Here is a 13434-nt window from a genome sequence, read left to right as displayed (position 1 = left end):
AAAGCTGATTTTGGTTGGTTTGGTTGGAGCAGTCAAACTTCTAAGCAAACTGTATACTTTTCCACCAATTATACTCAGCAAAACTGGCACTCGCTTTTCATTGGTTATTTCAATTGCTTCAAAATACTGCTCAATTCATTCGGTATACATCACTCAGTTATCTGTTGTGCAATTGAGCGTGACTATCATTCCAATGCAACCAGCTATTTCTGCCTTTTTTCAACTTACTATTATTATCACACTGTTAATGAACCTGCAAATTTTGTATGTTTTCTGCTTTTTTTAACTTGACCATCTCTCTCCCTTGCTGAAGAAACACCTGCTGTGCTTTTTTTTCCAACTCTTTTCTCTCTCTCTCTCTCTCTCTCCCCTTGTGAAGAGAAAAAATCATGCTGCACTTCAATAAGTAGGTTGTCATCTCGGCTTCACTTTAAAACTACCTCTTCACCATTGTTATGTTTTGCAACTCCAGAACACGGGAGCCCGGAGGTGTGGTGTTCTTAGTTTTACTTTACTGAAGCACGTACATATGACATGGAGACATAATGACATATGCCATTCACGTACTTCTATATATAAAACCCATAATGAATTATATAAATAAACAAAGAATGCTTCATCAAACAACATATTTACAATATTACTCAAATATAAATGAAATATAACTGAAATATTAAATACCCATCACAATTAGATCGGCCAGGATTTTATTAAATGGTACAGCATCAATAAAGAACTATGGCTGCTTCGAAACCCTATTTTGTATGACCTTATATTTGTGTAATGGCCTAATAGTACAATTCAGTGAATGCACAATGAGCATTGACACCTTCAAGTTTGATGCTCCATGCTGAATAGTTTGCAAGAGGATGACCAGTGGCAGTACAAACTGGACATGTGTCAGTACACCAATCCTTGGAAACTTACATACTTAAGCCTTCCCAAGGTCACTTCTTGTCCCAATATTTCAGTAACAGAGACTGCAACATTGCAAGTCTAACATCAAGGGAATGGACTTGTTCCTTGAGACAACAATATTTTCGAGGACAAAGAATATACAATGGTATCATATGTTTTTAAAAACGGTATCCTTGGTCTTTTGGGCCAGAAGTATTTAACACTCAACAGCAGCCCCTGTATTTAGCCAATTTAAACATCCTGCCCACAGCATTGTTACACTATAGAGAGGAGAGCACAGGAGGTCATCTGCATAGGTGTCAGTGTAGGTTTTGTGAGTATTAAGTACAGTTTCCCAAAGACGATAGGACTTCCTAAACAGTGTATTACTTTTTGAAGTTATGTCCAACCCATTGTGAGACTGATAGGAGAAAATCAACTTTCATATCTTTTTTTCTCTTTAAGGAAAATATTCCAGAAGTTAAAGGAAAACGTCGTCAAAGTCCGATCCATTGTTCTCATGTTTACAAATCGCAGGAGATTCCTCAGGGTGAGTTTGAACACCGAGTAGTTATTTCACTTTGCAGTGTCATAGATGCTGTGTCCAAACCCACATTGTCTACCATCTGTTGTCCACCTGGTTCTGTATACATGGTCCATTTTGTCTGTGTCAGTCTAATTTACTTAGTTGAAATTTACCTATTCTATCTGGTTTGATTCCCCCGGCCTATCTGATCCATTTTCACTTTGTCTAGCTGAACAAAGTGCACCTGATCTATTTCATTGCATCCATTTGCTTTCTATCTAATCTGCCAATGAATGCTTTATCTACTAGGCCAAAGTACACCCAATATATTTAGTCCATATTTAGCTGATATACTTGATCTACAAATGTATATCCACTTGGTGTGCATCTGCTTGGTTTACTTGGTCTCCATCCACCAGGTTGATCTACTCCACGTAGGTCTGTGTCTACCAGATCCATGTTCACTGGGGTTGATATTTGTCCACTTATGGTTCAGATAGATATGGACAATTACAAGTCACTATCTGATGGAGCCTGGCCAACTTTGTGAGGACAAGCCACAGATTCATTTTATTCTTGGTTCAATTTGTTGTGTACAAGGTTGCCAACTCTGGTTTTTATCAAAATGGAAAATGTTGAAAATACTCAGCAGGTCAGGCTGTGTCTGTGGGAAAAGAGCTAACACTTCAGCTAGAATACCTTTCATCAGAAGTGTCTCCCCACTATCTTGGGCTGCCCACCAACTGTACACTCCAAAACACTGTATGGGTGTTGAAACCTGAGCAAGTAAACACAGATTCCTTTCTCCAGCATTTGAATAGATTGCCTGGTGTGATGGTGACTGAGGTCAGGTAAATTGCACGGAAATCAATTTTGTGGTTATGAAACGTTTCTGAAACACGAGCTATACTGCCTTCCTAGAAACACACTTTTCTTTATTTTGTAGGTCCGAGAACAAAAACGGGAGAGGATTGAGATGGTAACAAATTTCTTTCCATATCATCCTTGGTTTGCACCCCTTTCATCCTCTCACTAGGATATAATCCAAAGTTTTAGACATTTGTTTAAAGATTCAGTCCGGTAACAGGCCCCTCCGGCCCAATGGGCCCGCGCCACCCAATTGCACCCATGTGACCAATTAACCTTAAACCCACATGTCCTTAGAATATGGGAGGAATCATGGGGAGAATGTACAAGCTGCTAACAGAGAGTGGTGGAATTGAACCTGGGTCTCCCACATTGTGATGGTGTTGTGCTAACCACAGCATATCGTGCCACCCTTGCTGTGACAGCCAATAAATTTAGTGCGTGTTTACCTGATACGCTTGGCAGTATCCACGGTGTGCATTTGCTTGCTCTCCTTATCCTCATCGTGATTCTTAGCCTGTAATAACACTACTAAAGCATGCTTAGGATCATCATCTTACCAAAAGAACCATGAACTTCTCTGAAAGTATTGCAATTACCAGACAAAAATAAAGTTATAGCTCATTATGTTTGTGCAAGTTACAGCTTTTGGAAATCAAAGGGCCAAAGTCACCATTTCCTCTCAGTATTTAAAGCTCATCTTATATGCCACATCCTGAAATGCTCAGCTCGCTATAAATAGTTGTTATTTCCATATTGAAACTGCCATTATTACCCAGGAGAGAATTTAATAGCAAAATAATTACATTAAAACTCAGGAACAAACAATGAGAGAAGTGGTGAACGTTGCTCATCTGGACATTCCTGCTGAATTGGCGAGCTTACTCCAAGCTGCAGCAGGTAACCTTTTCAGCTGATCACTCACTGAATTTTTCAGCCTCTGTTGTTTCCTCTGTTTCACACTTGCTCACTTGCTCTCTCTCTGTCACTCTGCCTCTCTAACGGAAGTATTACACAGTAAACAAGTTTGATATGTCGACTGTAGCAAGAAGATTGCAGATACTGTATTCAGAAGGTGTGTAACTGGAAATTATGCCATTAAATTTCTTCCCACAATTTCTGGCAGCCATCCCTTAACCTGACTACCCCCAATCTCCCTACTACAGATTTCCCTCATCCCCCACTGAACCCTGAGGCCTCTGTTGGTCAGGGTCAACCAGGGAGTTTGTTTTCCTAGCTGCCTAGGTATGCAAGCCAGGGCAGTATAATATGGAGAGCAAGCTGTTACCCATGTGGCAAGTCTCCCCTCTCCAAGCATCAGATGAACCCAAAGGAATGGTAGGGACCAATACAAATTGGCACAAGCAGCGTCACAGGAGGTGCCAGTCAGCGTTGAACTCAATGTAAGACTGCCTTAGGGACTCCAGCTCTGGATTTTTCCCTCAGGTTTACTCCCGAAGCCTTTCCCATAAGTGGGTATGGCCACAAGGCTGCAGAGGTTTGAGATCAGAGTTTTCCTTCTAGATAAGCTGCCATGGCTGACGAGCCCCATCTGCCTGAAGCAACTGGCATTAAGGCGCCAGTAACCTGCCTTTTCCCCTTATGCTGTTAATGGAAACGGTTCCGTCAGTTTAGTAGCTAAGCCATGCATGAAGGCCAGGAGCAGGAGTTGGTTGTCGGAGGCTATTTGAGATCCATACCACTGGGAACATTTAATAGGTAGTGGAAGCTTGTCCCCATAACCACCTCTGGCTATAACAACCTGAAGGAACCTGACAGCTGACTTTTGCTCCAACTCCTCTGTCAGTTGTTCTGCTCAACCTTTCTACTTATCAGTCAACTCTTCAGTTCCCTGAAGCTTCCCCCATCCCTGGTTGTTGCTCCACACTGAGTTTCCACACGTACTGAGCTTTAGACTTACAATTCCATTCATCGACAAATAAACTCTTCTCAGGCTTCCAGCCAGGTACAAGTATCCTTTATAACCATTTCGATGGCAAACTGCCATCTTCTTCAGGGATGATGCCTGGGCAAGTCTAGTCTGGTGGTGTTTATACCCACATAGTCCCTCCCTCCTGATTGGTTAGTGCTCATCTAATCTGGTTTCTGTTCTCCCAACTTGTTTCAAATTGAATTCCAGTTCTTACTTAGGGCGAGATCTTTGTCTTTGTTAAAATTCTTTTTCTCTAGTCTTATTTCAATGGTTTTCTTTACCAGGTGGTCCCAAGATCCATTGACATGGCACAGTAATCTTGTGCCATTGAAGTCAATTGTATGACCATTGCAAATGCAGTGTTCTACAGAAATAAATTGTAGGCAAGGTGGGAGAGCAGAAACCTGATTGGATGAGGACTAACCAATCAGGATGGATGGAATACAGGGGTATAAATACCACCAGACTAGACTTACCGAGGCATCATTCCTGAAGTAGCTGGCAGAGTTTGTCATCGAAGTGTCGGTTATAGTCAATACCCGTACCCAGCTGGAAGCCTGAGGGGAGTTTGTTCATCATATACACCGGGAAAGCACTAGATCCTTTTCCAATTCCTTTCGATCTTTCCAAATAGAATGATACCCTCAACCCCCATCTGGAAGTCACTCTAATGACAACGGACAGACTAATAATCAGTGGTCTTCATTTTCTCTCTCAAACATTTATAATTGGGAAATCTAATGCAAGAGAAAGCTGTTCATGCTTTGATGATTTGTTTTGCAGTAAATAAAGAAATCCACTCAGATTGTATTCTACAGACTGAAATTCCTAAGGTGTATTTGGGGCTACAGTTAAAAATGCCTCTTGCTATCAACAATTATCCTTTCTCCAGATTTGTACGGACCCACTTCAGGGTAGGTGAAGTGTGGAACATTTTGCAGGTTACAGATTACTGAACAAACTGTTCTTCCTATTCGCTCACTGGCACCTTCTTTTGTCTAGAACCAGCTATTTGGAATGTTGACTACTCCACTGGAAGAAGCACTAACCCAAACCAAAGAGGACTTAAGGCAAGAAGCTGTCACAGTCTTCAAGCTGGTAAGGTCCAAAGAACAGAACTATTTGTATCCTTTATACCAATGCATAGAATGTGACCAATTAGTACAATTGCTCATTCCAGATCTCCACCTACTGCTCTCTGAAGCAGTTTTTGATATCAGTATTGGTATTGGTTTATTATAGTCGCATAACAAAATATAATAAAAAAGCTTGTCTGGTATACTGTTCATACCGATCAAATTATTACATAGTGCTTTCAGGTAGAACAATTCAAAGGGTATGGGGAGATGGCAGGGAAGTGGGGATGTCTGGAAAAATTGGATCAGCCCATGATTGAATGGTGGGGCAGACTCGATGGGCCAAATGGCTGCCTTCTGCTCCTATATCTTATGGTTTTATGGTCCTTATAGAACAAGATAAAAATCCAAACCTTCTGACAACCTGGCCCATCCTACTGGCAAGGAAGAGCCATCCAATCTTCCTGACAACCAATGCTACAATCCATCTGAGTCTCCAATGGAATTCTAGACTTGCAGCAACAGGAGAGTGGCCTGTAATCCTGGACCGTAAAGGAAATCCTGCTCTCATTCAAGTTTATTGTCAATCAACTATGCTCATGTATACAGCTATATGAAACGTTGTTCCTCTGGGGTCAAGGTGTAAAACACTGTATATACAAGTCACGTCAGAACATACAGATACAATCTCGTACACACAGTCACAAAATAAAACCAGCACAAGTCCCTGGGTGGCATAGCCTGAAGGCTGACAGGTTGACATAAAGTGCCAGGTGCATGTTTTATGTAAAAGTGTAAAATGTCACTGGCACCATTAAAATAAAACGAAACGGAGTATAAACATGTGAAACGGTAGCAATTAAAGGTGAAAAGTAAAGAGACCAGGATTGGCATCTGGTGTGCTTTCAGTGTGACGTCTGGCACATTTGAGTGCACTAGGACTTCCAGACCTTCGTGCTTTCATTGGCCATTGCTCCTGGACCACTGAGAAGCTTTGTTCTTATTCTACGAATGATCAACACAATCTGTTTCCTGTATGCAACTACACATGCTTGCATGGATGTGTTTGCTTATGTGTGGGCAGGTGTGTGTGAATGCCAGGTGGAAACAAGAAATCTGTTAAAAGTGCTTGCATACCTTTGTGTGCTTACACTGGTCTGATTGTGTACTAATTGTCTCCATACATTCGCTTCTGTGGATGTGAGAATGTAAAGTAGGAGTAGTGAATGAACTCCAACTTTTGGAATGTGTAGGGTCCAGGTATCTACTTTCTGCCTGTATTGTATTCTGTGATGCGTTTATTATGGTAACCTGTCACGTGGTTGGGGCTTGGCATGAGTATAGTTACATATTCACACTTTGTCATAGTTTAGTTTAGCCTAGTGGAGAGGGAGTGAGCCACGGGGAATGATTATTTTGTTGACCGCTAATTAGTATTACTAATATCACTTTTAGACTGTTATACCGCTAATTTAGTTTCGTTATTTGTTTTTAATCACTACAAGGTCGTTCATCTTTGCTGGTTTTGTAATCAAGGATCAAACTTACCTTTCTCGATTTGGGAATTTGTTATCTTGGAAGCATGTCATAAGGTGTTGATTACCCTGGATGTAGTCACTCAGCAGTTTTGTTTGCTTTCGAGGAACTGCTCTAATATATTTATATGTGTCTATTCTGTACGGCTGGGTGTCAATGTCAGTTAGGAACCTGGCCACGCACTCACGAATGCACGGGGGTGGAGTACGGGCCTGAGGACGCAACCTCGTGGGGCACCAGTGTCAGGAATAACTGTTTCAGAGGTGTTGTGACCTGCTGATCAGGGAGTCAAAGATCCAAGTTCAGAGGGAGGCATTGACTCACAAGGTCCAGTGTTCAACAATGAGTTTGCTTAGAATTATAATATTGAAGGCAGTGCTGTAGTCAATAAACAGGTTACCTGAAATAGGAGAATTCAGTATTCGCATTCTTGGGTCGTAGACTACCCTGGCACAATATGAGGTGCTGTTTTAGTTTGCATTTGGAGGTAGCCAAGAGTAGACAAGTTGATGTGGGAATAGCAAAGGGAATTAGGATGCCTAGCAACCAGGAGTTCCAGATGGCCACGTGGACAGAGCAGTCGCCTAGTCTGTTGGTGTTGTGTACTTAAGGTTTCAGTAGTGTTCGAGTAACATTGTAAATATGCTGCTGATTCATCATTCTCATTAGTTTAGATAATTCAATATGGGTTGTATATAAAAATACATGAATTGCATACGTCATGATGGCACCACAAAACACGTGTGTGCCTCGCTTAAAATAAAGAGCCAAGTTAGACTAACATTTTGGATCCCTGTGCCCTCCTTTGAATTAGTTTAATGTTTTGAAGTTACAAAACATAACAGATTTGGACTCACTGACTCAGATCATTTATGAAACTGCTCCTTGACTTCCAGTACTTGCTGAACTATGCTGCAGGGGAAGGACAAAGGAAGAGGGGTAGTGAGGAGAGGAAAAGGGAGAAGAGAGGAGGAAAGATGAGTGGCAAAGAAAGCTAATGGTAGAAGAAAGGAGATAAAAATGGGAGAATTTCAGTGACTGAGATTCCTCACAGTTTCTGCACTTGGCAAATTGCTCGGAACAGAACAGAATAATAATAGTATTCTTCTTTCAGATACTACGATTCATGGGGGACCCCCATCTGAACGGAGCTCAAGAAACTCTCTTTGGTAATTACATAACCCAAATAGGTTTGGCCAACTCCAGTCTCCGCAATGAAATCTTCGCTCAAATAGCCAATCAAGTGTGGAGAAACATCAATGATAAGAACGCAGAGAGAGGCTGGCTCTTAATGGCCACTTGTCTCAGTAGCTTTGCACCCTCTCCTATAATGGACAAATACCTTCTGAAGTGAGTATTCTGTGAGGTAGATCAGTTCAAGCTAAGCCAGGCGTGCGGAATTATGTGTGATACCATTAAAGGCTAACCAAATATATATATTTTTTGACAATTCTGTCCCGGCAGCTCACCAAACCACTTTCTTGGTTGATTCCATTTGCACTTTGCCCTTTGGTGTGTGCAGCCTTTTTAACTGGAGTTGCCAAGGCAAGTTTAATCCTGCCCTGTATGCATAGAGACACACTATCTGTAGTAACTTCTACTTTGAAAAGGCACACTCGACAACTTCATGCCAAAGAAACAACTTTATCTCGAACTTCAAAACCCTTATGCATATACAGAGGCTTTCACAACCCGTATGGCATGGCAGGCACACTATATACAAAACACACCAGAAGTAAAAAAGAATGGAAGTAGAACCGCCCCCCCGCCATTTTTCTAATTAGTATTAACTTACTTTTAATAATGCTCACATTACAACACTATCCATTTAGGGAAGGGACCATGTGGAGATCCTTCCAACTCTTAATAGAAGGCACTTAGGATCACTTTACTAACTACTCTATTTTAAAAATATTTTCCAAGCAAATATTTGTTGCTCTAAGTTTCAACATAGACAATGATCCTCATGCAGAAGAACCTGGAGCTCCTATGAAATACAATAAGCATTCATTGCTACAATATTCACGGATGAATAAATCGAGAACCAAGGGCGGATTAAAAGAGCTGTTGCTGCTTTATTTCAGCTCATGGCAATTTAACTAATCATTTTTCCTTGTGTTCAAGAACCTCTTCCCAAACTTACTGTCCTCCTTCTTCCTGATCCTCCTCCTGTCCCAGTCTCCCACCATCCCATTCTCCACTTAGACACATCTCTTCCAGCTTCATTGGTCATTTACTTTACCTCATACTTTATGGTCGCCAGACAATTGATACTAGAGCATGCAATCATCACAGCGATATTTGATTCTGCTCATCTGCCTGCTCTTTCAATCTTCAAAGTTCAAAGAAAAAATTATTATCGGAGTACATACGTGTCACCACGTAAAACCCTGAGATTCTTTTTCTGTGGGCAAACTCAGCAAATCTATGAAACAGTAACTGTAAACAGGATCAATGAACAACAAACTGTGCAAATGCAAATATAAACAAATAGCGATAAATAACAAGCATGAAATAACAAGAGTCCTTAAATGAATGTAGTTATTCCTTTTTGTTTAAGAGCCTGATGGTTGAAGGGTAGTAACTGTTCTTGAACCCAGTGGTGTGAGTCCTGAGGCTCTTGTACCTTCATCCTGATGGCAGCCATGTTTAAAGAATGTGGCCTAGGTGCGGAGGATCTTTGATGATGGATGCTGCTTTTCTGTGGCAATGTTTCATGTAGATGTGCTCAATGGTTGGGAGGGTTTTATCCATGATGTACTGGGCCGAATCCATTACCTTTTGTAGGATTTTCCACTCAAAGGCATTGGTGTTCCCACACCAAGTGGAAATGCAGCCAGTCAGCACACTTTCCACCAGACATCCATATAGGTTTGCCTGGATTCCCCTGCCAAGCGCTGCACTCCCTCTTAGCCCACTACCTCCCCTACCCAGTCTGCTGTTCCCCTTCCTCAGATTGCCCTGATCCATGGTAAGTGTGTATTCAGGACTTACGGATATTGGAGATCGTCCTCTGGTATAAACAGGAATGAGACAGGGACCGCAGACACCCATTGCCACTGTTGTTCCAAACCTGGGGTTCCCTGGGGGTCCCATGGACCCCGTTCTTCATTGCATTGGTCCCTACTGAGCGTAAAAAAAGGTTGGGAACCCCTGTTCTAGACCAAGGGAGGCAAGCATTTGAAACATAATAGGAGGTGGGTTCAACAGCTTGGAAAAGTATGGATAAAGTAAAGGGGAAGGAGAGAGCGGGGAGGTTACTAAAATCTCCAGAATAAAGAGTAAGACAGAAAGTTTAGAAAGGGATGAGAGTTAAGGCAACGTGGAGACAAAATTGAGAAGAAGTGTGGTGAAGACAGGACTGACAGTGTTATTTTTGAATGCAAGCAGTATACAAAATAAAGTAGAACTTAATTAGGGTTGCCAACTTTCTCACTCCCAAATAAGGGACAACAGTAGCAGTCAAATACGGGACACTTGTGTTTACCCCGAGAAAGACTACCATGACCATGAAGCCTTGCGCGGGCACCTGTGTGCACATTCTTGTACGTGCCGATTTTTTCTACAAATCGGTTTTGGCTTAATCTTCCCGATTCTGATACACTGTACGTACATTATTTCTACTTTATATAGGCTGTGTATTTATCATATCATTCCTGCTTTTACTATATGTTGGTGTTATTTTAGGTTTTATGTGTTATTTGGTATGATTTGGTAGGTTATTTTTCGGGTCTGGGAACGCTCAAAAATTTTTCCCATATAAATTAATGGTAATTGATTCTTCGCTTTACGCCATTTCCGCTTACGAACGGCTTCATAGAAACGCTCTACCTTAGCGGGGGAAATACAGGACAAGGGCGGTCCTGTATGGGACAAACCAATTTAGCCCAATATACAGTATGTCCTGGCGAATACGGGACAGTTGGCAACCCTAAACTTAATCCACAGTTAGAAATTGGCAGGTGGGCATCACAGGGTCATGGTTGAAAAGATCACCACTGGGAGCTAAAGATTCAAGGACATATACATCCTGTCAAAAAGGAAGGCAGGTGAGCAGAGAGGGTGAGGTGACTGTTGGTAAAAGATATGAAATTAAATCCTTAGGAAGAAGTGACATGGGATAAGAAGATGTAGAATCCTTGTGGTTGGAGTTAGGAAACTGCAAGAGTAAAAAGATGAGAAAATCTTCAGATGCTGGAAATCCAAACAACACACACAAACCAGGCAATGTCTATGGGCAGAGTAAACAGTCGATGTTTTAGGCCGAGGCCCTTCATCAGGATTGGGAAAAAAGGTGAGACGTCAGGGCAAGAAAGTGGCGGGGGGGGGGGAGGATGAAAGAAGTACAAGGTGGTAGGTGATAGGAGAAACCGGGAGAGGGGGAGGGGTGAAGTAAAGAGCTGGGAAGTGATTGGTACTATGAGTCATAGGGCAGCAGAGATCACAGAGGGGGAGCAGTTAGAGAGAGTTTCACTGTCGAAGGTCAGAGAGCAGCAGAGATCACAGAGCAGGAGCAGTGAGAGGGGGTTTCACTGAACTCCCGTCAAAGGGAAGATCCTGATGGGAAGTATATACAAGCCTCTCAATAGATTCAACATTCAGTACCCAAGCAACACACATCAAAGTTGCTGGTGAACGCAGCAGGCCAGGCAGCATCTCTAGGAAGAGGTACAGTCGACGTTTCAGGCTGAGACCCTTCGTCAGGACTTCAGTACCCAAGATTGTTTAATGTAATTTCCTCTACACAGGTGTAAGGAAGAATAAATTAATTGTTACTCCAGATCTGATGAAGCAGAAATAACACACAAAAGATAAAGAACACAATAATATTAAAAGTACAATAAATATAAATATATAAGATAGCTTATATACATAGATTGACCCTATGTCCATAAAGTGGTGTTAGGCTGTACAGTATATAAGGCAACTGATTAAAAATACTGAAGTCGTGGTGGAGTTGGTGGGTGGAGGTGTTGATCAGCCTTACTGCTTGGGGAAAGTAACAATTTTTGGGTCTGGTGGTCTTTTCTCACTGTTACCATCAGGTAGGAGGTACAGGAGCCTGAAGGCACGCACTCAACAATTCAGGAACAGCTTCTTCCCCTCTGCCATCCAATTCCTAAATGGACATTGAAGCTTTGGACACTACCTCACTTTTTAAAAAATATACAGTATTTCTGTTTTTTGCATGTTTTTAATCTATTCAATATACATATACTCTAATTGATTTACCTATTTATTTATTTATTTATTTCTCTATTCTATATTATGTATTGCATTGAACGGCTGCTGCTAAGTTAACAAATGTCACGTCACATGCCGGTGATTATAAACCTGATTCTGATTCTGATGTGGATGGGACGGGGACAAACAGTCCATGAGCAGGGCTGGTGGGATTCTTCATGATGTTACTGGCCTTTTTTCCAGCACCTTTCTGTGCATATATCCAGGATGATGGATACAAATTATCACAGGAGATAAAAGGGCAATGTTATGGGGTCATGGGGGATTTCAATATGCAGATAGATTGGAAAAATCATGTTGGTACTAGATCCCAAGAGAAGGATTTTGTGGAATGTCTACACGATGGATTTTAAGAGTAGGTTCTGGTTGAGCCCATTAGGGAAAAGGCAATTCTGGATTTGGCGTGCAGTGAACCAGATTTGATGGGGGAGCTTAACGATTCAAAGTGCATTTATTATCAAAGAATGTATAAATTATACAACCTTGAGATTTGTGTGCTTACAGGCAAAGCAAGGAACCCAAAAGAGCCCAATTAAAAAAAATAAGACCAACTCCCCCAGTTCCCAGAGAGAGAGAGAGAGAGAGAGAGAGAATAAAAAACAAAACATATCATGCATACAACAGAAACGAGCAACAACAGCATTCCAAGCCAAATTGGGTCCTTAGATCCAAATCCCTGGAGCATCTCGGAGTAGGCCCGAAGCCTTTCCAGTCTACCTGGTCCGGCATTTAGGTTGTCCAACCAGCATATTGTACCTCGCATTAGGACCTGGGCCTTGCCGTGGCGAATTATTCCGGGCCTAGAACACACCGCCCAGCGATTCGCTGTGGACCTGGGTTTTGCTGCCAAAGAAGCTGTCCTTGACCTCTACAAATTGGCTTGGTGCTTAGTGCATTCCACACTCACACCCAGCCCAGCTGGACGGGTGTCGGAACTCCTCTGTCCCGTCTTCTCCTCTCCAAATCATTCACTCCAACTCCAAGTGCCTCAATCGTACAGCGCACCAGCAGGGCACATGTCTCCAATTCACTTTGTCCTCACCCGCCTCCTCATTGTTTGCCGTGATAATTTACTTCAGAAAAAGAGATACTAATAATGTTTTTAATCAAATTCCTTTGCTTCAGTAAGCTGTCGCACGTATTCAGTAGCACCATTTTAAACCGGATCCTTAGGGAAAGGAATCCTGAGGAGGCAGTGATCATAATATGAAAGAATTCACCCTCTAGTTTGAGAGGGAGAAGCTATCGCTATCACTGTTAAGGAAAGATAACTGCAGAGGCATGAGAGAGAGGAGCTGGCCAAAGTTGATTGGAAGGGGACACTAGCAGGAATGATGGCAGAATTGCAATAGCTG

The 13434-nt window shown here is 42.0% G+C and overlaps 1 protein-coding gene across 1 annotated transcript in view; it reads left to right on the top strand.

The window, feature by feature from the left end:
* Positions 1-13434, top strand: part of myo15aa (myosin XVAa) — a 183966-nt gene that overhangs the window by 48430 nt on the left and 122102 nt on the right. The window contains exons 22-27 of the mRNA XM_072267294.1: positions 1363-1447; positions 2370-2402; positions 3109-3190; positions 5007-5137; positions 5226-5321; positions 7950-8185. Of these exons, the coding sequence (XP_072123395.1) occupies positions 1363-1447; positions 2370-2402; positions 3109-3190; positions 5007-5137; positions 5226-5321; positions 7950-8185 (663 nt within the window). The remainder of the gene's footprint in view (positions 1-1362; positions 1448-2369; positions 2403-3108; positions 3191-5006; positions 5138-5225; positions 5322-7949; positions 8186-13434) is intronic.

This window comes from Mobula birostris, chromosome 9 (assembly GCF_030028105.1).
Source record: "Mobula birostris isolate sMobBir1 chromosome 9, sMobBir1.hap1, whole genome shotgun sequence".
Lineage (NCBI taxonomy): Eukaryota > Metazoa > Chordata > Chondrichthyes > Myliobatiformes > Myliobatidae > Mobula > Mobula birostris.
This window is presented reverse-complemented; position numbering and strand designations above follow the sequence as displayed.